This window comes from Salmo salar, chromosome ssa27, assembly GCF_905237065.1.
Source record: "Salmo salar chromosome ssa27, Ssal_v3.1, whole genome shotgun sequence".
In the NCBI taxonomy this organism is placed as follows: Eukaryota; Metazoa; Chordata; class Actinopteri; order Salmoniformes; family Salmonidae; genus Salmo; species Salmo salar.
Genome location: NC_059468.1, coordinates 28,991,813 through 29,017,110, shown reverse-complemented (window position 1 = coordinate 29,017,110; position 25,298 = coordinate 28,991,813). Strand labels below are relative to the sequence as shown.

General features: G+C 45.1%; 1 protein-coding gene and 1 pseudogene across 2 annotated transcripts; one reads left to right on the top strand and one right to left on the bottom strand.

Annotated features, from left to right (window-relative positions):
- On the bottom strand, positions 1–22,832 carry oxnad1 (oxidoreductase NAD-binding domain containing 1). Of its 2 annotated transcripts, none has more exons than XM_014178383.2 (8): positions 22,637–22,832; positions 22,112–22,262; positions 21,646–21,730; positions 21,287–21,390; positions 3,652–3,793; positions 1,871–2,116; positions 888–996; positions 1–602 (listed from the first exon to the last, which is right to left on the bottom strand). In XM_014178383.2, exons 2-8 carry the CDS (start codon positions 22,219–22,221, stop codon positions 445–447), a joined length of 954 nt encoding a protein of 317 aa, XP_014033858.1. In that variant the 5' UTR covers positions 22,222–22,262; positions 22,637–22,832; the 3' UTR covers positions 1–444. The 2 variants fall into 2 exon arrangements, with proteins under 2 accessions (XP_014033858.1, XP_014033859.1); XM_014178384.2 differs by having other exon boundaries at positions 21,646–21,709; positions 22,637–22,831.
- Positions 22,833–23,582: 750 nt separating this feature from the next.
- On the top strand, positions 23,583–25,240 carry LOC106588879 (histone-lysine N-methyltransferase PRDM9-like; annotated as a pseudogene).
- The last annotated feature ends 58 nt before the right edge of the window (positions 25,241–25,298 follow it).

Sequence of the window (25,298 nt, the reverse complement as noted above, 5' to 3'; positions counted from 1 at the left end):
TTGATGTCTACACTGCATTTCTGATCAATTTGATGTTATTTTAACGGACAAAAAAAAAAAATGTTGCTTTTCTTTCAAAAACAAGGAACTTTCTAAGTGACCCCAAACTTTAGAACGGTAGTGTAGATGTTCCAACGGTCTGCATCAGTGGCTTGTAGGCTATGAGTGAAAGCCAGGAGATGCTAAATGTGTTTATGTTAATTAACAGTCAACTACCGTGAGACGGGCAGTTATACATGACAATCACTGGCTGGCCTTCACAGCCCTAGTATAGACGTATGTAAAATGATGTGTGCAGCTCCCAACAAATATGGTCCAATAGTCCTTGACATGTTGCCATGGTAACGGGGGCAGGTGCTTGGTCTGATCTCCTGGGCACTGGAGGAGAGAGCAGGGATAGTTAGGCCGGGGTGAGATGATGAAGAGGTCTGTCTCTAGTACCCACTACCACCACTTCTCAAACAGTATCCTTTCCTGGGATAGGCCTAGGCTGAGTAGGGTCTGGACCACGCTCTCTATCATGGGTGGAGGGCCACACAGGTAACACAGAGTGGTGTTAGGGTCGACGTGGCGACGCAACCCCCCCTCTGACAGCCTCCCACCTGGGGGAGATCAAATCAACATTTATTACAAGTGCCATTTAAAACAAATTTAAAAAGACAACATAAAAAACATACATTAAAAAGTAGCTAAAAACACTTTCATACCAGTACTACCATTCTGGGACTAGCATCCATTTAAATGATTTGAGAATGTATCCGTTTTGCAACCAATGGAAACATATCCAGTTAAAATCTAGATCATTTCAAAGCCAAAGTATACCAACCCATTGTAGACTACATCAGTAAACATTTGTGGTTGTGTTAAGGTCATTCTGTGGTACTTACGGTTCATGTACGGTTGGAGTTCCTGGTTGATGTCTGCGGTCTGTGCGGTGACGTGGAAGTCACAGGAGAATTTCTCTGGGAATTCCTTACACACGTTTATGATGCTTTTCTGAGAGCAGAGCAGGGACGGGAAGAACAATTACTGGTCTCATTCCTACACACACAGGCCTTTTCTCAATTAGATTTGTTCAACTCCTGCGTCTTCTTCTCCGTCCTCCCTCATCTCCTTTTGAAAATGGTGAAAGTTAATCGAGGCAAGGCGGCGAGGGAATGTGGACGAAAATACGCTGTATGAAATGACTTCTCCACTCACGCGTCATCAGGAAAATTACCTTTACAGGGGTGGATCCCAAATGAAAATGTGTAAAGTGACTCAAACAAAAAGTTAAAATGTGCAAGATAAATAAAACAGTAAGTAGAATATTGTTTTTAAACGCGCATGCTTTTCTCCTCCGACAAAACCTGATTCAAAGGGGGTGTGGCAGATTTTAAAACTCTTCCGCAAAGGACTCTGGTATCCTCGATGAAAGGAGGCTATAGAGGAAGAGAGGACACTTCTGTTTGCCTACTAATGAATTAACATCTCCTCAACCACATCGGTTTCCGGATCACGGAGGAGAAAGGGTGTAACGGTACCCCCTGTATATTGCTATTGGTATTTTACTGCTGCTCGTTTAACTACTTGTTACTTTTATTTCTTATCTGGTTTTTTTTAAACTGCATTGTTGGTTAGGGGCTCATTAGTAAGCATTTCACTGTAAGGTCTACACCAGTTGTATTCAGCGCATGTGACTAATAAAATTTGATTTGAAATACAGGCTTTTGCCCAAATGAGAAAAGACCATATATCCTGATACAAATATATATACACTGATACAAATACTTGCAACCACACACGTCCTCTCTCACACTCACACTCACACTCACACACACACACACACACACACACACACACACACACACACACACACACACACACACACCTTGAAGAGCAGCTCCTGTGTGTTCTTGGCACTGTAGCAGAGGTGGGTGGAGCCTATGTGGTAGCCCCTCCCTGCGTTAGCGGGGTTCTGTCGTAGCAGGTCAGCGGCATGGAGCAGGATGGAGTATAGCGGGTTAATGCCCACGCCCCCAGCCACCAACAACAGGTCGACAGAGGGGTCAGAGGGCAGGGGGTCAAAGAAAAAGTTACCACCCACACGCATCGCTACATGGGAGTCCATGGTGCACTGTAGGAGGGAGAGGAAGAGAGGGGGGCAGAGAGAGAGGGAGCAGAGAGGGGAGGGGGAGAGCAGGGGGGGGAGAGAGCAGAGGGAGGGGGAAAGAGCAGAGAGGAAAGAGAGGGGGAGAGAGCAGAGAAGGAGCAGAGGGAGGGAGGGCGAGAGCAAATGGAGGGAGGGCAGAGAGAGGGGGAGCAAATGGAGGGAGGGCAGAGAAAGGGGGGAGCAAATGGAGGGAGGGCAGAGAGAGGGGGAGGGAGAGAGAGCAGAGGGAGGGAGGGAGGGAGGGCGAGAGCAGAGGGAGGGAGGGAGGGCAGAGAGCAGAGGGAGGGAGGGCAGAGAGAGGGAGGGCAGAGAGAAGGGGAGGGAGGGAGGGCAGAGAGAGGGAGGGCAGAGAGAAGGGGAGGGAGAGAGAGCAGAGGGAGAAGAGCAGAGAGAGGGAGAGCAGAGAGAGGGAGGGCAGAGAGAGGGAGGGCAGAGAGAGGGAGGGCAGAGAGAGGGAGGGCAGAGAGAGGGAGGGCAGAGAGAGGGAGGGCAGAGAGAGCAGAGGGAGGGAGGGAGAGCAGAGAGAGGGAGGGCAGAGAGAGGGAGGGCAGAGAGAGCAGAGGGAGGGAGGGAGAGCAGAGAGAGGGAGGGCAGAGAGAGGGAGGGCAGAGAGAAGGGGAGGGAGAGAGAGCAGAGGGAGGGAGGGAGAGCAGAGGGAGGGAGGGCAGAGAGAGGGAGGGCAGAGAGAGGGAGGGCAGAGAGAGGGAGGGCAGAGAGAGGGAGGGCAGAGAGAGGGAGGGCAGAGAGAGGGAGGGCAGAGAGAGGGAGGGCAGAGAGAAGGGGAGGGAGAGAGAGAGAGCAGAGGGAGGGAGGGCAGAGAGAGGGAGGGCAGAGAGAGGGAGGGCAGAGAGAGGGAGGGCAGAGAGAGGGAGGGCAGAGAGAGGGAGGGCAGAGAGAGGGAGGGCAGAGAGAGGGAGGGCAGAGAGAAGGGGAGGGCAGAGAGAAGGGGAGGGCAGAGAGAAGGGGAGAGAGAGCAGAGGGAGGGAGGGAGAGCAGAGAGAGGGAGGGCAGAGAGAGGGAGGGCAGAGAGAGGGAGGGCAGAGAGAGGGAGGGCAGAGAGAGGGAGGGCAGAGAGAGGGAGGGCAGAGAGAGGGAGGGCAGAGAGAGGGAGGGCAGAGAGAAGGGGAGGGAGAGAGAGCAGAGGGAGGAGAGTGATTATTTTGTACTGATAAATAGCTCAGGTATGAGATGTATCCACATTCTAGAATGATCTGCTTTCTGCTCCGCTATTGTGGAGAAACTGTCTGTTTCAGAGATTAAAAAAAACAACTTCCAGTGCAGATTCGATTTAGCTACGTCTGAACAGAAGCTGTTAAACACCATGGGAGAGAGAGAGAGACAGAGACAGAGCAATTAACAGATATAGTGACCAGCAGAAATACTGACAAAGCTATTGATTGATTTTGAGGCACTACCGACAAGTGAACATTTTCATTTCAATGCACACACACACACACACACACACACACACACACACACACACACACACACACACACACCTTGGTGTGTATCCAGTGTGCAGGGGGATGTTGTGTGTATTTGACAGCCAGCTCGATGACACCCTCTTTCTGCAGCAGACCTGGACTGGAACACACAGAGAATCCTCCTACCTTCTCCATACCAGGGATGAAGAAGTCCACCCTACACAGACACACGCAGCAGGGGGAAAAGCACACACTAAACAGACAGTAATCAATAAAACAAGTGTCCAATAGTCTAGCGCTGATCCAAATGAAATCTTAAAATGTACAGAACGTGTCGATGACATCTCTGTTTATATATATACACACACCACAGAAAAGGAAATGGCTGGGGAAAAAATGCCACAAGTTTTAAAAGAAAATAAAACGTCAAGAAGCACACAGCCCTCCAAGGAAAAACTAACTAGTAACCATCTACTGCTCTCTCTCTCTCTCCATCTACCCCTCCAAGGAAATACTAACTAGCAACCATCTACTGCTCTCTCTCTCTCTCTCCATCTACCCCTCCAAGGAAATACTAACTAGTAACCATCTACTGCTCTCTCTCTCCATCTACCCCTCCAAGGAAATACTAACTAGTAACCATCTACTGCTCTCTCTCTCCATCTCCCCCTCCAAGGAAATACTAACTAGTAACCATCTACTGCTCTCTCTCTCCATCTACCCCTCCAAGGAAATACTAACTAGTAACCATCTACTGCTCTCTCTCTCTCTCCATCTACCCCTCCAAGGAAATACTAACTAGTAACCATCTACTGCTCTCTCTCTCTCTCCATCTACCCCTCCAAGGAAATACTAACTAGTAACCATCTACTGCTCTCTCTCTCTCTCCATCTACCCCTCCAAGGAAATACTAACTAGCAACCATCTACTGCTCTCTCTCTCTCCATCTACCCCTCCAAGGAAATACTAACTAGTAACCATCTACTGCTCTCTCTCTCTCTCCATCTACCCCTCCAAGGAAATACTAACTAGTAACCATCTACTGCTCTCTCTCTCTCCATCTACCCCTCCAAGGAAATACTAACTAGTAACCATCTACTGCTCTCTCTCTCTCTCCCCATCTACCCCTCCAAGGAAATACTAACTAGTAACCATCTACTGCTCTCTCTCTCTCTCTCTCCATCTACCCCTCCAAGGAAATACTAACTAGTAACCATCTACTGCTCTCTCTCTCCATCTACCCCTCCAAGGAAATACTAACTAGTAACCATCTACTGCTCTCTCTCTCCATCTACCCCTCCAAGGAAATACTAACTAGTAACCATCTACTGCTCTCTCTCTCCATCTACCCCTCCAAGGAAATACTAACTAGTAACCATCTACTGCTCTCTCTCCCTCCCCATCTACCCCTCCAAGGAACTACTAACTAGTAACCATCTACTGCTCTCTCTCTCTCTCCATCTACCCCTCCAAGGAAATACTAACTAGTAACCATCTACTGCTCTCTCTCCCCATCTACCCCTCCAAGGAAATACTAACTAGTAACCATCTACTGCTCTCTCTCTCTCTCCATCTACCCCTCCAAGGAAATACTAACTAGTAACCATCTACTGCTCTCTCTCTCTCCATCTACCCCTCCAAGGAAATACTAACTAGTAACCATCTACTGCTCTCTCTCTCCATCTACCCCTCCAAGGAAATACTAACTAGTAACCATCTACTGCTCTCTCTCTCTCCATCTACCCCTCCAAGGAAATACTAACTAGTAACCATCTACTGCTCTCTCTCTCTCCATCTACCCCTCCAAGGAAATACTAACTAGTAACCATCTACTGCTCTCTCTCTCTCCATCTACCCCTCCAAGGAAATACTAACTAGTAACCATCTACTGCTCTCTCTCTCTCCATCTACCCCTCCAAGGAAATACTAACTAGTAACCATCTACTGCTCTCTCTCTCTCCATCTACCCCTCCAAGGAAATACTAACTAGTAACCATCTACTGCTCTCTCTCTCTCTCCATCTACCCCTCCAAGGAAATACTAACTAGTAACCATCTACTGCTCTCTCTCTCTCTCTCTCCATCTACCCCTCCAAGGAAATACTAACTAGTAACCATCTACTGCTCTCTCTCTCTCCATCTACCCCTCCAAGGAAATACTAACTAGTTACCATCTACTGCTCTCTCTCTAAAACTACCCCTCCAAGGAAATACTAACTAGTAACCATCTACTGCTCTCTCTCTCCATCTACCCCTCCAAGGAAATACTAACTAGTAACCATCTACTGCTCTCTCTCTCTCCATCTACCCCTCCAAGGAAATACTAACTAGTAACCATCTACTGCTCTCTCTCTCTCCATCTACCCCTCCAAGGAAATACTAACTAGTAACCATCTACTGCTCTCTCTCTCTCTCCATCTACCCCTCCAAGGAAATACTAACTAGTAACCATCTACTGCTCTCTCTCTCTCTCTCTCCATCTACCCCTCCAAGGAAATACTAACTAGTAACCATCTACTGCTCTCTCTCTCTCCATCTACCCCTCCAAGGAAATACTAACTAGTTACCATCTACTGCTCTCTCTCTCCATCTACCCCTCCAAGGAAATACTAACTAGTAACCATCTACTGCTCTCTCTCTCCATCTACCCCTCCAAGGAAATACTAACTAGTAACCATCTACTGCTCTCTCTCTCCATCTACCCCTCCAAGGAAATACTAACTAGTAACCATCTACTGCTCTCTCTCTCTCCATCTACCCCTCCAAGGAAATACTAACTAGTAACCATCTACTGCTCTCTCTCTCCATCTACCCCTCCAAGGAAATACTAACTAGTAACCATCTACTGCTCTCTCTCCATCTACCCCTCCAAGGAAATACTAACTAGTAACCATCTACTGCTCTCTCTCCATCTACCCCTCCAAGGAAATACTAACTAGTAACCATCTACTGCTCTCTCTCTCTCCATCTACCCCTCCAAGGAAATACTAACTAGTAACCATCTACTGCTCTCTCTCTCTCCATCTACCCCTCCAAGGAAATACTAACTAGTAACCATCTACTGCTCTCTCTCCCTCCATCTACCCCTCCAAGGAAATACTAACTAGTAACCATCTACTGCTCTCTCTCTCTCGCCCCATCTACCCCTCCAAGGAAATACTAACTAGTAACCATCTACTGCTCTCTCTCTCTCCCCATCTACCCCTCCAAGGAAATACTAACTAGTAACCATCTACTGCTCTCTCTCTCCATCTACCCCTCCAAGGAAATACTAACTAGTAACCATCTACTGCTCTCTCTCTCTCCCCATCTACCCCTCCAAGGAAATACTAACTAGTAACCATCTACTGCTCTCTCTCTCCATCTACCCCTCCAAGGAAATACTAACTAGTAACCATCTACTGCTCTCTCTCTCTCTCCATCTACCCCTCCAAGGAAATACTAACTAGCAACCATCTACTGCTCTCTCTCTCTCCATCTACCCCTCCAAGGAAATACTAACTAGTAACCATCTACTGCTCTCTCTCTCTCCATCTACCCCTCCAAGGAAATACTAACTAGTAACCATCTACTGCTCTCTCTCTCTCCATCTACCCCTCCAAGGAAATACTAACTAGTAACCATCTACTGCTCTCTCTCTCTCCATCTACCCCTCCAAGGAAATACTAACTAGTAACCATCTACTGCTCTCTCTCTCTCCATCTACCCCTCCAAGGAAATACTAACTAGCAACCATCTACTGCTCTCTCTCTCTCCATCTACCCCTCCAAGGAAATACTAACTAGTAACCATCTACTGCTCTCTCTCTCTCTCTCTCTCTCCATCTACCCCTCCAAGGAAATACTAACTAGTAACCATCTACTGCTCTCTCTCTCTCTCTCTCCATCTACCCCTCCAAGGAAATACTAACTAGTAACCATCTACTGCTCTCTCTCTCTCCCCCCATCTACCCCTCCAAGGAAATACTAACTAGTAACCATCTACTGCTCTCTCTCTCTCCATCTACCCCTCCAAGGAAATACTAACTAGTAACCATCTACTGCTCTCTCTCTCTCCATCTACCCCTCCAAGGAAATACTAACTAGTAACCATCTACTGCTCTCTCTCTCTCCATCTACCCCTCCAAGGAAATACTAACTAGTAACCATCTACTGCTCTCTCTCCCTCCCCATCTACCCCTCCAAGGAAATACTAACTAGTAACCATCTACTGCTCTCTCTCTCTCCATCTCCCCCTCCAAGGAAATACTAACTAGTAACCATCTACTGCTCTCTCTCTCCATCTACCCCTCCAAGGAAATACTAACTAGTAACCATCTACTGCTCTCTCTCTCTCTCTCCCCATCTACCCCTCCAAGGAAATACTAACTAGTAACCATCTACTGCTCTCTCTCCCCATCTACCCCTCCAAGGAAATACTAACTAGTAACCATCTACTGCTCTCTCCATCTACCCCTCCAAGGAAATACTAACTAGTAACCATCTACTGCTCTCTCTCTCCATCTACCCCTCCAAGGAAATACTAACTAGTAACCATCTACTGCTCTCTCTCCCTCCCCATCTACCCCTCCAAGGAAATACTAACTAGTAACCATCTACTGCTCTCTCTCTCCATCTACCCCTCCAAGGAAATACTAACTAGTAACCATCTACTGCTCTCTCTCTCCATCTACCCCTCCAAGGAAATACTAACTAGTAACCATCTACTGCTCTCTCTCTCCATCTACCCCTCCAAGGAAATACTAACTAGTAACCATCTACTGCTCTCTCTCTCCATCTACCCCTCCAAGGAAATACTAACTAGTAACCATCTACTGCTCTCTCTCCCTCCCCATCTACCCCTCCAAGGAAATACTAACTAGTAACCATCTACTGCTCTCTCTCTCCATCTACCCCTCCAAGGAAATACTAACTAGTAACCATCTACTGCTCTCTCTCCCCATCTACCCCTCCAAGGAAATACTAACTAGTAACCATCTACTGCTCTCTCTCTCCATCTCCCCCTCCAAGGAAATACTAACTAGTAACCATCTACTGCTCTCTCTCTCTCCCCATCTACCCCTCCAAGGAAATACTAACTAGTAACCATCTACTGCTCTCTCCATCTACCCCTCCAAGGAAATACTAACTAGTAACCATCTACTGCTCTCTCTCTCCATCTACCCCTCCAAGGAAATACTAACTAGTAACCATCTACTGCTCTCTCTCCCTCCCCATCTACCCCTCCAAGGAAATACTAACTAGTAACCATCTACTGCTCTCTCTCTCCATCTCCCCCTCCAAGGAAATACTAACTAGTAACCATCTACTGCTCTCTCTCTCCATCTCCCCCTCCAAGGAAATACTAACTAGTAACCATCTACTGCTCTCTCTCTCTCTCCATCTACCCCTCCAAGGAAATACTAACTAGTAACCATCTACTGCTCTCTCTCTCTCTCTCCCCATCTACCCCTCCAAGGAAATACTAACTAGTAACCATCTACTGCTCTCTCCATCTACCCCTCCAAGGAAATACTAACTAGTAACCATCTACTGCTCTCTCTCTCTCTCTCCATCTACCCCTCCAAGGAAATACTAACTAGTAACCATCTACTGCTCTCTCTCTCTCCATCTACCCCTCCAAGGAAATACTAACTAGTAACCATCTACTGCTCTCTCTCTCTCCATCTACCCCTCCAAGGAAATACTAACTAGTAACCATCTACTGCTCTCTCTCTCCATCTACCCCTCCAAGGAAATACTAACTAGTAACCATCTACTGCTCTCTCTCCCTCCATCTACCCCTCCAAGGAAATACTAACTAGTAACCATCTACTGCTCTCTCTCTCTCCATCTACCCCTCCAAGGAAATACTAACTAGTAACCATCTACTGCTCTCTCTCTCTCTCCATCTACCCCTCCAAGGAAATACTAACTAGTAACCATCTACTGCTCTCTCTCTCTCTCCATCTACCCCTCCAAGGAAATACTAACTAGTAACCATCTACTGCTCTCTCTCTCTCTCTCTACCCCTCCAAGGAAATACTAACTAGTAACCATCTACTGCTCTCTCTCCATCTACCCCTCCAAGGAAATACTAACTAGTAACCATCTACTGCTCTCTCTCTCTCCATCTACCCCTCCAAGGAAATACTAACTAGTAACCATCTACTGCTCTCTCTCTCTCCATCTACCCCTCCAAGGAAATACTAACTAGTAACCATCTACTGCTCTCTCTCCCTCCATCTACCCCTCCAAGGAAATACTAACTAGTAACCATCTACTGCTCTCTCTCTCTCCATCTACCCCTCCAAGGAAATACTAACTAGTAACCATCTACTGCTCTCTCTCTCTCTCCATCTACCCCTCCAAGGAAATACTAACTAGTAACCATCTACTGCTCTCTCTCTCTCTCCATCTACCCCTCCAAGGAAATACTAACTAGTAACCATCTACTGCTCTCTCTCTCTCATCTACCCCTCCAAGGAAATACTAACTAGTAACCATCTACTGCTCTCTCTCCATCTACCCCTCCAAGGAAATACTAACTAGTAACCATCTACTGCTCTCTCTCTCTCCATCTACCCCTCCAAGGAAATACTAACTAGTAACCATCTACTGCTCTCTCTCTCTCTCCATCTACCCCTCCAAGGAAATACTAACTAGTAACCATCTACTGCTCTCTCTCTCTCTCCATCTCCCCCTCCAAGGAAATACTAACTAGTAACCATCTACTGCTCTCTCTCTCTCTCCATCTACCCCTCCAAGGAAATACTAACTAGTAACCATCTACTGTCTCTCTCTCTCTCCATCTACCCCTCCAAGGAAATACTAACTAGTAACCATCTACTGCTCTCTCTCTCTCCATCTCCCCCTCCAAGGAAATACTAACTAGTAACCATCTACTGCTCTCTCTCTCTCTCTCTACCCCTCCAAGGAAATACTAACTAGTAACCATCTACTGCTCTCTCTCTCTCTCTCTCTCTCCATCTACCCCTCCAAGGAAATACTAACTAGTAACCATCTACTGCTCTCTCTCTCTCCATCTACCCCTCCAAGGAAATACTAACTAGTAACCATCTACTGCTCTCTCTCTCTCCATCTACCCCTCCAAGGAAATACTAACTAGTAACCATCTACTGCTCTCTCTCTCCATCTACCCCTCCAAGGAAATACTAACTAGTAACCATCTACTGCTCTCTCTCTCTCCCATCTACCCCTCCAAGGAAATACTAACTAGTAACCATCTACTGCTTCTCTCTCCATCTACCCCTCCAAGGAAATACTAACTAGTAACCATCTACTGCTCTCTCTCTCTCTCTCCATCTACCCCTCCAAGGAAATACTAACTAGTAACCATCTACTGCTCTCTCTCTCTCCATCTACCCCTCCAAGGAAATACTAACTAGTAACCATCTACTGCTCTCTCCATCTACCCCTCCAAGGAAATACTAACTAGTAACCATCTACTGCTCTCTCCATCTACCCCTCCAAGGAAATACTAACTAGTAACCATCTACTGCTCTCTCTCTCTCTCTCCATCTACCCCTCCAAGGAAATACTAACTAGTAACCATCTACTGCTCTCTCTCTCTCCATCTACCCCTCCAAGGAAATACTAACTAGTAACCATCTACTGCTCTCTCTCTCTCCATCTACCCCTCCAAGGAAATACTAACTAGTAACCATCTACTGCTCTCTCTCTCTCCATCTACCCCTCCAAGGAAATACTAACTAGTAACCATCTACTGTCTCTCTCTCTCTCTCCATCTACCCCTCCAAGGAAATACTAACTAGTAACCATCTACTGCTCTCTCTCTCTCCATCTACCCCTCCAAGGAAATACTAACTAGTAACCATCTACTGCCTCTCTCCATCTACCCCTCCAAGGAAATACTAACTAGTAACCATCTACTGCTCTCTCTCTCTCTCTCCATCTACCCCTCCAAGGAAATACTAACTAGTAACCATCTACTGCTCTCTCTCTCTCCATCTACCCCTCCAAGGAAATACTAACTAGTAACCATCTACTGCTCTCTCTCTCTCCATCTACCCCTCCAAGGAAATACTAACTAGTAACCATCTACTGCTCTCTCTCTCTCCATCTACCCCTCCAAGGAAATACTAACTAGTAACCATCTACTGCTCTCTCTCTCTCTCTCCATCTACCCCTCCAAGGAAATACTAACTAGTAACCATCTACTGCTCTCTCTCTCTCCATCTACCCCTCCAAGGAAATACTAACTAGTAACCATCTACTGCTCTCTCCATCTACCCCTCCAAGGAAATACTAACTAGTAACCATCTACTGCTCTCTCTCTCTCTCTCTCCATCTACCCCTCCAAGGAAATACTAACTAGTAACCATCTACTGCTCTCTCTCTCTCTCTCTCCATCTACCCCTCCAAGGAAATACTAACTAGCAACCATCTACTGCTCTCTCTCTCTCTCCATCTACCCCTCCAAGGAAATACTAACTAGCAACCATCTACTGCTCTCTCTCTCTCTCTCTCCATCTACCCCTCCAAGGAAATACTAACTAGTAACCATCTACTGCTCTCTCTCTCTCTCTCCATCTACCCCTCCAAGGAAATACTAACTAGTAACCATCTACTGCTCTCTCTCTCTCTCCATCTACCCCTCCAAGGAAATACTAACTAGTAACCATCTACTGCTCTCTCTCTCTCCATCTACCCCTCCAAGGAAATACTAACTAGTAACCATCTACTGCTCTCTCTCTCCATCTACCCCTCCAAGGAAATACTAACTAGTAACCATCTACTGCTCTCTCTCTCTATCTACCCCTCCAAGGAAATACTAACTAGTAACCATCTACTGCTCTCTCTCTCCATCTACCCCTCCAAGGAAATACTAACTAGTAACCATCTACTGCTCTCTCTCTCTCTCCATCTACCCCTCCAAGGAAATACTAACTAGCAACCATCTACTGCTCTCTCTCTCTCCATCTACCCCTCCAAGGAAATACTAACTAGTAACCATCTACTGCTCTCTCTCTCTCCATCTACCCCTCCAAGGAAATACTAACTAGTAACCATCTACTGCTCTCTCTCTCTCCATCTACCCCTCCAAGGAAATACTAACTAGTTACCATCTACTGCTCTCTCTCTCTCTCCATCTACCCCTCCAAGGAAATACTAACTAGTAACCATCTACTGCTCTCTCTCTCTCCATCTACCCCTCCAAGGAAATACTAACTAGTAACCATCTACTGCTCTCTCTCTCTCCATCTACCCCTCCAAGGAAATACTAACTAGTAACCATCTACTGCTCTCTCTCTCTCTCCCCATCTACCCCTCCAAGGAAATACTAACTAGTAACCATCTACTGCTCTCTCTCTCTCCATCTACCCCTCCAAGGAACTACTAACTAGTAACCATCTACTGCTCTCTCTCTCTCTCCATCTACCCCTCCAAGGAAATACTAACTAGTAACCATCTACTGCTCTCTCTCTCCATCTACCCCTCCAAGGAAATACTAACTAGTAACCATCTACTGCTCTCTCTCCATCTACCCCTCCAAGGAAATACTAACTAGTAACCATCTACTGCTCTCTCTCTCCATCTACCCCTCCAAGGAAATACTAACTAGTAACCATCTACTGCTCTCTCCATCTACCCCTCCAAGGAAATACTAACTAGTAACCATCTACTGCTCTCTCTCTCTCTCCATCTACCCCTCCAAGGAAATACTAACTAGTAACCATCTACTGCTCTCTCTCTCCATCTACCCCTCCAAGGAAATACTAACTAGTAACCATCTACTGCTCTCTCTCTCCATCTACCCCTCCAAGGAAATACTAACTAGTAACCATCTACTGCTCTCTCTCTCTCCATCTACCCCTCCAAGGAAATACTAACTAGTAACCATCTACTGCTCTCTCTCTCTCCATCTACCCCTCCAAGGAAATACTAACTAGTAACCATCTACTGCTCTCTCTCTCCATCTACCCCTCCAAGGAAATACTAACTAGTAACCATCTACTGCTCTCTCTCTCCATCTACCCCTCCAAGGAAATACTAACTAGTAACCATCTACTGCTCTCTCTCTCTCTCCATCTACCCCTCCAAGGAAATACTAACTAGTAACCATCTACTGCTCTCTCTCTCTCCATCTACCCCTCCAAGGAAATACTAACTAGTAACCATCTACTGCTCTCTCTCTCTCTCCATCTACCCCTCCAAGGAACTACTAACTAGTAACCATCTACTGCTCTCTCTCTCTCTCCATCTACCCCTCCAAGGAAATACTAACTAGTAACCATCTACTGCTCTCTCTCTCTCCCCATCTACCCCTCCAAGGAAATACTAACTAGTAACCATCTACTGCTCTCTCTCTCTCCATCTACCCCTCCAAGGAAATACTAACTAGTAACCATCTACTGCTCTCTCTCTCTCCATCTACCCCTCCAAGGAAATACTAACTAGTAACCATCTACTGCTCTCTCTCTCCATCTACCCCTCCAAGGAAATACTAACTAGTAACCATCTACTGCTCTCTCTCTCTCCATCTACCCCTCCAAGGAAATACTAACTAGTAACCATCTACTGCTCTCTCTCTCTCCATCTACCCCTCCAAGGAAATACTAACTAGTAACCATCTACTGCTCTCTCTCTCTCCATCTACCCCTCCAAGGAAATACTAACTAGTAACCATCTACTGCTCTCTCTCCCTCCCCATCTACCCCTCCAAGGAAATACTAACTAGTAACCATCTACTGCTCTCTCCATCTCCCCCTCCAAGGAAATACTAACTAGTAACCATCTACTGCTCTCTCTCTCCATCTATCCCTCCAAGGAAATACTAACTAGTAACCATCTACTGCTCTCTCTCCCTCCATCTACCCCTCCAAGGAAATACTAACTAGTAACCATCTACTGCTCTCTCTCTCTCCATCTACCCCTCCAAGGAAATACTAACTAGTAACCATCTACTGCTCTCTCTCTCTCTCCATCTACCCCTCCAAGGAAATACTAACTAGTAACCATCTACTGCTCTCTCTCCCCATCTACCCCTCCAAGGAAATACTAACTAGTAACCATCTACTGCTCTCTCTCCCCATCTACCCCTCCAAGGAAATACTAACTAGTAACCATCTACTGCTCTCTCTCTCCATCTACCCCTCCAAGGAAATACTAACTAGTAACCATCTACTGCTCTCTCTCTCCATCTACCCCTCCAAGGAAATACTAACTAGTAACCATCTACTGCTCTCTCTCTCTCTCCATCTACCCCTCCAAGGAAATACTAACTAGTAACCATCTACTGCTCTCTCTCTCTCCATCTACCCCTCCAAGGAAATACTAACTAGTAACCATCTACTGCTCTCTCTCTCCATCTACCCCTCCAAGGAACTACTAACTAGTAACCATCTACTGCTCTCTCTCCCTCCCTCTCCCTCTCCCTCCGACACCTGAACTGAGACACACACGTTTCTCCCACTCCTCCTACCCAGCTGTCAGAATAGGAATAACATCCATATGGACTGGAGGTGGTGTAATAAATGCATTTACATCTTTTTACATTCATTACTGAACGCCGTCGTCCAACTCACAGACCCCTACTGTTTATACACAACACAAACGCCCACCTGCAGTATGGACCTCAGAGTTGAAGGAGATGTTTGGGGGTTTAGGCTGGGTTCTGTATAAGAACTGACATCTGCTGATGTAAAGAGAGCTTTCAAAATAAATGTGATTAATTGATATTTACAGTTAGAGAAATGAATGTACTTTTTCATAACATAAATTAAACATGTTTATGTATGTGTGCTTTGCTTTTAGCTACAATACTAATGCTTGTTAGTGGGTCTAAAATAACCTCGCAAGTTAATCATACTTCCTGCTGTCGCCATATCTATTCATCTTTTAAAATGATCAATTTAACTTCATTTTAACCGAGGGGGGGGTGATTGACAAAACTTTATATTTTACCACAATGACCTGGGAAAGAGTGGCAGGGGAGAGTAAATGTATACACTAAATGTATCTGTGCAGCATAAACATAACCACAGAGCTTCAGTGCAACACTTCCCTCTTGTGCCTGGTAAAGGTATTACAGTCCTTATAAAATAATTGTTCAAGAGCTGGACAGAAGAGTTCACTGAGTGTGATGATTGACAGCAGCCTACGTCAAATAATAAACTTCATAAACTCTATGCCCGTGGTCCTTTTATCAAAAAAAAACTACCTCTTGTTGTGGTTTATTGGTGAAATGTGACAACCCCCTCCCCCAATACTGTATCTACCAATGATTTATACAAACCCTAGATTTCTGATGCTATGCATGGGCGATTGAGAGGCTTTGAAGCCACCGGTCAACCATATTGGCACTCCCCAGTAAAAGCAGTCTGCCATAGGAATGAATGGAATTCTTAAGTATTTCAATTAAATGTTTCAAGGACAAAATTACATGCATTTAAGTATTTTTGGTTGTTGTAGTGGGGACAGTAATATTAGTAATCTCTACAAATTACACTGTACGGAAAATGTTTTTACACTGAACAAAAATATAAAACGCAACATGTAAAGTGTTGGTCCCATATTTCATGAGCTGAAATAAAAGATCCCAGAAATGTTCCACATGCACAAAAAGCTTCTCTCACATGTTGTTTACATCCCTGTTAGTGAGCATTCCTCCTTTGCCAAAATAACTCATACACCTGACAGGTGTGGCATATGAAGAAGCTGATTAAACAGCATGATCATTACACAGGTGCACTTTGTGCTGGGGACAATAAAAGGCAGCTCTAAAATGTGCAGTTGACTGCAGGAATGTCCACCAGATCTGTTGACAGAGAATTGAATGTTAATTTCTCTACCATAAGCCGCCTCCAACGTCATTTTAGACGCAGCCCACATGTAAACACACCAGCCTAAGACCTCCACATCCAGCTTCTTCACCTGTAAGATCATCTGAGACCAGCCACCCGGACAGCTGATGAACCTGGGTTTGCACAACTGAAGAAATTCTGCAAAACTGTCAGAAAGTGTCTAAAAGAAGCTCATCTGCTTGCTCGCCGTCCTCATCAGGGTCTTCACCTGACTGCAGTTTCAACTGCTGTGTGGGTGAGCTGTTTGCTGATGTCATTATTGTGGGAAAGTGGGATCCATGGTGGCGGTGGGGTTATGGTATGTGCTGGTATAAACTACGGACAACAAACACAATTGCATTTTATCAATGGCAATTTGAATGCACAGAGATACCGTGACGAGATCCTGAGGCCCATTGTCATGCCATTCATCCGCCGCCATCACCTCACGTTTCAGCATGATAATGCGCAGCCCCATGTCACAAGGATCGGTACACAAATCCTGGAAGGTGAAAATGTCGCAGTTCTTCCACTGTCTGCATACTCAATAGACATGTCACCCATTGAGCATGTTTGGAAAACTCTGGATCGACGTGTACGACAGCGTGTTCCAGTTCCCCCCAACACCCAGCAACTTCACACAGCCATTGAAGAGGCCACAATCACCAGCCTGATCAACTCTATGTGAAGGAGATGTGTCGCACTGCATGAGGCAAATGGTGGTTACACCAGATACTGACTGGTTTTCTGATCCACGCTCCTAACCTTTTTTTAAAGGTATCTGTAACCAACAGATGCATATCTGGATTACCAGTCATGTGAAATCCATAGATTAGAGCTTAATGAATTTATTTCAATTGACAGATTTCCTTTTACTGTTCTGTTGGCATGTGTCTTCACTGACATTTTCAACATTTCCCTGATTGAGTCTGTAATACTAACATTTTTCAAGCAAACCACCATAGTCCCTGTGCCCAAGAACACAAAGGCAACCAGCCTAAATGACTACAGACCCGTAGCACTCACGTCAGTAGCCATGAAGTGCTTTGAAAGGTTGGTAATGGCTCACATCAACACCATTATCCCAGAAACCCTAAACCCATTCCAATTTTCATACCACACGAACAGATCCACAGATGATGCAATCTCTATTGCACTCCACACTACCCTTTCCCACTTGGACAAAAGGAACACCAATGTGAGAATGCTACTCATTGACTATAGCTCAGCGTTCAACACCATAGTGGTGCACTCAAAGCTCATCACTAAGCTAAGGATCCTGGGACTAAACACCTCCCTCTGCAACTGGATCCTGGACTTCCTGACGGGCCGCCCCCAGGTGGTGAGGGTAGGTAGCAACATCTGCCACGCTGATCCTCAACACTGGAGCCCCCCAGGGGTGCGTGCCCAGTCCCCTCCTGTACTCCCTGTTCACCCACGACTGCATGGCCAGGCACGACTCCAACACCATCATTAAGTTTGCAGACGACACAACAGTGGTAGGCCTGATCACTGACTGACCTCCTCCCTATAGGCTGAGACCTGGCCGTGTGGCAGAATAACAACCTATCCCTCAACGTAACCAAGACTAAGGAGATGATTGTGGACTACAGGAAAAGGAGGACCGAGCATGCCACCCTTCTCATCGACGGGCCTGTAGTGGAGCAGGTTGAGAGCTTCAAGTTCCTTGGTGTCCACATCACCAACAAACTAGAATGGCCCAAACACACCAAGACAGTCGTGAAGAGGGCATGACAAAACCTATTCCCCATCAGGAAACTAAAAAGATTTGGCATGGGTCCTGAGATCCTCAAAAGGTTCTACAGCAGCAACAGAGACCATCCTGACTGGTTGCAGGTACAGTGGAAAAATTAATTCTAGAATTCATGGTTTGGTACGTATTGAGGCTTTGGGGTCACGGTTCAGTGGAAAAATTAATTCTAGAATTCTAACAGTTACTGTAGTTAATGTTTGTTTATTTGGCAAAATACGCTAAATTAAAAACCACCCTATTTGTGGCCAAGTCCAGTTTCTGTGACATTCATAATGTTCCTGGAATTGTGTTGTGACAGGGACTGTTATGTTGGTCCAAAAGTAGAGGTCTAAAAAGTTGGTGCCGTTTCTAAATGGACCTGCGGCTTTCCCACCAAGACAAATATGCATAAATAAATGTTTTAATATAGAGACCTGTTCCAAACGGACCCAAAGACGACCAGTTCCATATAGACGTGGTGGATTTTGAGTGAAGAAAGCAGCAGACGAGTCCACATGTAAGCCATTTTATTAACCAGAGCTGATACAGCGCTAGGAGAGCAGGCGGAGGAGTGGCCTTGTGTACTGTAAGCCAGGCAGCAACCAAACAAGCCGATTTGCGCTAGTAGACTAACTTCTAGCTTGTCATAGCTAGGTTATTTACAGTTGAAGTCAGAAGTTAACATACACTTAGGTTGGAGTCATTAAAACTCGTTTTTCAACCACTCAAATTTCTTGTTAACAGACTATAGTTTTGGCAAGTCGGTTAGGACATCTACTTTTGCATGACACAAGTAATTTTTCCAACAATTGTATACAGAGATTATTTCACTTAAAATTCACTGTATCACAATTCCAGTGGGTCAGAAGTTTACATACACTAAGTTGACTGTGCCTACAAAACAGCTTGGATAATTCCAGAAAATGTCATGGCTTTAGAAGCTCCTGATAGGCTAACTGACATCATTAGAGTCAATTGGGGGTGTACCTGTGGATGTATTTCAAGGCCTACCTTCAAACTCAGTGCCTCTTTGCTTGACATCATGGGAAAATCAAAAGAAATCAGCCAACAACTCAGAAAAAAAATTGTAGACCTCCACAAGTCTGGTTCATCCTTGGGAGCAATTTCCAAACGCCTGAAAGTACCACGTTCATCTGTCAAAACAATAGTACTCAAGTATAAACACCATGGGACCACGCAGCCGTCATACCGCTCAGGAAGGAGACACATTGTCTCCTAGAGAATAACGTACTTTGGTGCGAAAAGTGCAAATCAATCCCAGAACAACATCAAAGGACCTTGTGAAGATGCTGGAGGAAACAGGTACAAAAGTATCTATATCCACAGTAAAACGAGTCCAATATCGCCATAACCTGAAAGGCCACTCAGCAAGGAAGAAGCCACTGCTCCAAAACCACCATAAAAAAGCCAGACTACGGTTTGCAACTGCACATGGGGACAAAGATTGTACTTTTTGGAGAAATGTCCCCTGGTCTGATGAAACAAAAATAGAACCGTTTGGCCATAATGACCATCATTATGTTTAGAGGAAAAAGGGGGAGGCTTGCAAGCCGAAGAACACCATCCCAACCGTGAAGCACGGGGGTGGCAGAATCACGTTGTGGGGATGCTTTGCTGCAGGAGGGACTGGTGCACCTCACAAAATAGATGGCATCATGAGGATATATTGAAGCAACATCTCAAGACATCAGTCAGGAAGTTAAAGTTTGGTCGCAAATGGGTCTTCCAAATGGACAATGACCCCAAGCACACTTCCAAAGTTGTGGCAATGGCATAAGGACAACAAAGTCAAGGTATTGGAGTGGCCATCACAAAGCCCTGACCTCAATCCTATAAAACATTTGTAGGCAGAACTGAAAAAGCGTGTGTGAGCAAGAAGGCCTACAAACCTGACTCAGTTACACCAGCTCTGTCAGGAGGAATGGGCCAAAATTCACCCAACTTATTGTGGGAAGCTTGTGGAAGGCTACCCGAAACGTTTGACCCAAGTTAAAAAATTTAAAGGCAATTACACCAAATACTAATTGAGTGTATGTAAACTTCTGACCCACTGGGAATGTGATGAAAGAAAAATAAGCTGAAATAAATCACTCTACTATTATTCTGACATTTCACATTCTTAAAATAAAGTGGTGATCCTAACTGACCTAAGACAGGGAATTTTTACTAGGATTAAATGTCAGGAATTGTGAAAAACTGAGCTTAAATATATTTGGTAAAGGTGTATGTAAACTTCCGACTTCAACTGTATCATCCAATATGATTACGTAGTACCCCTCTTGACTGTATCAAACGGAGAGAAGCTAGTTGGGTCTGCATTTGCTTTCTTCCTGTCCTACAGTTACAAATAACAACACCTCCATTCAAATGATTAAATAGCAGCCTACCCGTTGGCTCTCGTTCGTTGTAGCATATACTTCTCTTTTAACTCGATCATTTTAATTCCATTGATTAGATAATCTCCCAACTTGCTTTGCCACACAGAGGCTCTTATGACTGTAGAGGCTCTTTGATGGCTTGTGATTGGCCACTCTGTATAGGCTATTCTCATTGAGCAGTGGAGAACATACAATAAACGTTTTATCCACAACTCTGTCCATCGCCGTTGTAATCGACTGTGAAGCCAAAATGTTCCCGAAACTGGAAATTGAAATGATGGAGGATCCTCCCATTCTGGTTTATTGATCTCACCTCTTGCCATCTACACAGTGCCCAGCTGCGCCTCACAAAAGGATAGTTTGAAATCCGCCAGTCAAGATTAGAATTTTTATTACAACGTGCGCATAGGCTGTAGTTGTTTTAACTAACAGAATAGCCTACAATCTTTTTTCAGCTCTGATTTATTCACAAGGAAATGGCATACAACGCAGCGTAGGCATAGCCAAGCCCTAATGTTTCTATTTATTCATTCGGGTTCACAGTGCGGTCGAACCGAACGGTTCAGTACGAATACCTTTACAGCCCTAGTATCTACCCATACCTACAACATACCACTTCACACTTGTGCAGATCAGAAAGGATTGGATAGGTGTAAGCAGCCTCTCCCCCAAACCATTGGTGTTATGCTGTGTTCAGAATCCTTACAATGAGCTATGAATGTAGCCAAACAAACAACAGTACTGTACTACTCACCACTGGCCAGCTCTGAAAGTGAAGTCTGGATGGACAGCTAGCCGAAGGCGTTTCACTGTCTCAGACTCGTCCATGATGCCACATACCTGTGCCGGATATACACCCTTGACACAGACAGACACACAAACTTTACAAATTAAATAACCTGTCAATTATGAATATGAACGATTGTAAACTGTGGCAATAGTTAAGGCTCTGTACACTACTAACCTATTGCATAAACAGACAAAGAAAACTGTCTCAGCGATTGACAGTCTCGTGATGAAACACAGAATGAAGCCCAAAACTGTTTTCAGCTTTGAATTGCATAAGCCACAGTTTTGCTGCTATAGTACGAACACAGCTGGGCGGTCACTCACATCTTGTCTGTAGTTGCTGGCTGTCCTCTCTAGATGGTCCATTTGTCTTCTGGATGACATTTTCCTGAAAAGACAACAAAAATGCCTACTTTATTTTAACATGTCCATCTATCAGAAAATAATTTAGCCAAGCTGATCACCTCAAAGGTTACATAAGGCTATAACCTCAATGGCCCCTATAAAGACACTGCAGTCTTACCTGTGTGCAGATGTCAAAACACAAACGGCAAATTGACTTTTACCTATTGTCAGCTGGGTCCAACAAACTTTAAGTAAATCCTAATCTAAAAACAGGCGAGTAGTTATGGGTGTATGGAAGCTCTGGTGTTGGATAAGAAGTGGCAAAAGTGTAGTAGCTGCACAATCAGTCACAGCCAGGCCTCTCCTAACCCACAACAATGACAGTGGTGAAGGGCCACCTGACCTGCAACAATACTCGACATATTCGAGATGGAACTCAACTCACCTTGTGATCGAACAAGGGCACAATACACGGAACCGGCTTAGCAGCACACCGGATACCCCCGGCAATGTGAAGCTTCGAGCAGCCGTGGACAGTAGACATGGGACGCTCATTGCGATAGGATGTCACTTCACCTTAACTTTATAGAGGAAACCTATTGCAAGAGAGAAAGAGAGAAATGTGGTGTTGGTTGGTGCTGTTGTGATGGCCAGTTATAGGTGGTCTAAACCAGATTGACAGTCACGTAATCTAGTTAATTGATACAAAAATCGATTACAACACCCTCGGTCTCTTTCTTGTCACCCGGCATCTCAACATGTATGTCTGATGTAACTAGCATGATAACCACCTGTGTAACCACAGCGTTTTTAAAACAGAGAAAACCAGGGCATGACTAGCTCAGTTAGTCCAGTTACACAACCATATGCCCTTTCACATGACAGCAAACAGCTATCGTAACATCGCTTAGTCCTGACTGCATTCCCTACGGAATATAGCTAGCTAGTCTCTCTGAAAACAAAGTCCTACCAATGTGATGAGAATGTTTCATATGATCTTCATCATTGTACAAGTTAGTTAGATAACCTTCCTGTGGAAGATTTGTTGACCCCGGAAGTGATTGACAGCCTGCTCTTTCGTGGGTTCATATTTGCGCAGAGACTGCGCAGGCCACACTCAACATTGTTCTTAGCCAGAATAGATTCCCACCATACGACTCCTTACAGCTGCACTGTGGTCGGACAGACTTCCTGTTTAGATTACGACATCAACGAAACCAGCGCAAGATATGGTTTGGAAAATGTACCTCAATCCAGGGGTGAAAAATGGTGTTGTCCCCTTATCCCAACTGGTCTTTCCACGCAATTCAAAGGAAAAGGAAGGTGCAGACTCAAGTCTACAAGATGAATAACACATCTGGGAAAAAGCAATGTAACAGAACCAAGAGGACTAAACAGTCCAACATTAATTGGGTTACTTTCAACTCCATCCAAATAAATAAAGAACCAACATACCTTGAAAGGAAGGAAATGGGTGACCGACCATTCCAAATGGTCCTTGCTGGAGAAGCAAAAGCACATCAAATAACATCAAACATATTCCACCCAACCGACCAGGTGTAGCAGGATATGGAGGAGTCCTGTGGTGATACTAACAAGGTTGTCTGATGTAAGAGGAGTTAGTAATAATTCCCAACATGTGACAGTTAGTAACTAGACAAGAGCAATTAGATTGTTGGTTTATGCTTACTGTGGTTTCTTAATCTTTGTAATCTATAAAGTGGTGGTTAAGATTCTTCTCAGACTGAGAGAAAAGTATGTTTGGTGAAGGATGAGACGGTTGCCAGAAGGGATGAAGACAACAATCAAGGTAGGACATACTGTTCGTACATAGTGTAGTCGCAACATTGCAGTTTAAATGGTTGATGAATTACTGAAGATTTTAATTTGATATCGACAGGGATTATTTATTTATTATGTTCTCTTTTTCTACCTTCCTTCCACCTCTCAGTCCCTCCTTCCACCTCTATCCCTCTACCTCAGTCTCTTCTCTGAAGTTCTTACCTTGTCCACACTGCACCATCTCCTTCACTGACTGTTACTTCCTGGAGAACCACATCAAGACCAAACACCAGAAGCAGTACCTGGCCATGTTGAAAAGCCATGTCTCAAAGAGTAAAACGGTACACGCCCTCACAAACAGATGTTCCCAGTGTAGCTGTATATTCCACACCCCATGACAGCTAGACATCCACACATGCCAGGCCCACCCCTCTGCCCTTCCTCAGAAACCTGCCCATCCCCCCAGCGTTACGGGGAAACTCCACCTCTGCCTGCAGATTTTCGTACCTGGGCACCCTGCTGCAGCACTGCAAGAATTTGTACAAAATGGCAGTTTTTCGCACCAATGGACACATTGGTTGCTCCGACTGTGGGAAAGGCTTTGAGAATTGCTGGGGACTGGGGCCTTACCGGTGGCATGAACCAGAGGGCTCTAAACCTAAGGACACTAAGCCTGTGGTCTGTCTGGGGAAATCGTCAGTACTCCTATGAGCCTGGACATTCACATATTCAGCCACACCGGAGAGAAGCCTTATGAAAGCAAGGAGTGCGGCAAGTGCTTCTCAGAGAACAGCAGTTACCGTTATCACTTGTTAATACACTCGGGACTCAAGCCGTTCAAATGCCGGTACTACGGGAAGGCTTTCAAACAGAAGTCGCTCCTCTGGACTCACCTGTCTGTTCACACTGGGGAAAGCAAGTTCTCCTGCTCCCAATGAGACAAGCAGTATGCAAGAAGGGCACATCTGACACTTCACCAGCGAACACACTCAGGGGACAGACCTTTCTGTGTGTGGTAAAGACTTTGATGACAAAGTTGATCTTAAACTGAAGATCCACAGCAACGAGAAGAACTACCACTGTGGGATTTGTGGGCGGGAGTTCTTGAGGCTTGGGTTGTTTAAGTTACACAGTTACACTGCACAGTGTGTGACAAACAGTTTTTTAGAAAAAAACATGATCTGACTTTCACAGGTGAGAAACCATACACCTGTAGTGAGTGTGGGAAAAGCTTCACTCAGTCTGGGGATCTCTCTAAACACAAGCTCCTCTGCACTGGGGAAAAGCCATTTGAATTCCTTGAATGCTCCAACCGGTTTAACCACTATGGTTCTCTGACCAGTCACATGAGGAGCCAGACTCACCTTCATATGAAGCCATACTCCTGCCAAGAATGTGGGAAGAGCTTTTATGAACAAAGTCACGTCAAAATCCACATAAAGACCGTATCCCTGCCCACTCTGCCTTTTCAGCTTCACTCGGAAAGCACCTCTCCAAACACCTGCCTAGATGTCGTAAATGATCAGGATAGGACTTTTTTTTATATAACACCTTTATTATGAAACTCATTGTATTCATAGGAATCACTTGGAGATTAATCCTCTACAGTGAAATGATAACATTAACAGTATAGTCATGGAATACATTGGCACATCATTAGTAGATTATAGTTGGATTGTGTGATTAACAGACACCCTTTTTGTACTTATTTAATTGAATATGTACAGAAGATGATTGTATGCTGACTCTCCTGGTAATAAAGGTGGCAATGCCTGTTCTATCAGTCAGCGAATTGATCAGTCTGCCATCTGAATTGTCGGAATTGTGTAGGCCTAGGTTACTTCTGAGCT

Bases quoted from the DNA above. Each gene is read 5' to 3' on its own strand.
- oxnad1 (XM_014178383.2), bottom strand. From the start codon at position 22,221: ATGAGCGTCCCATGTCTACTGTCCACGGCTGCTCGAAGCTTCACATTG. The intron at 997-1,870 runs GTGTGTGTGTGT...CTCTGCTCTCAG, and splicing joins CACAGGAGCTGCTCTTCAAG to AAAAGCATCATAAACGTGTG. The intron at 603-887 runs GTAAGTACCACA...GATCTCCCCCAG, and splicing joins ACTCCAACCGTACATGAACC to GTGGGAGGCTGTCAGAGGGG.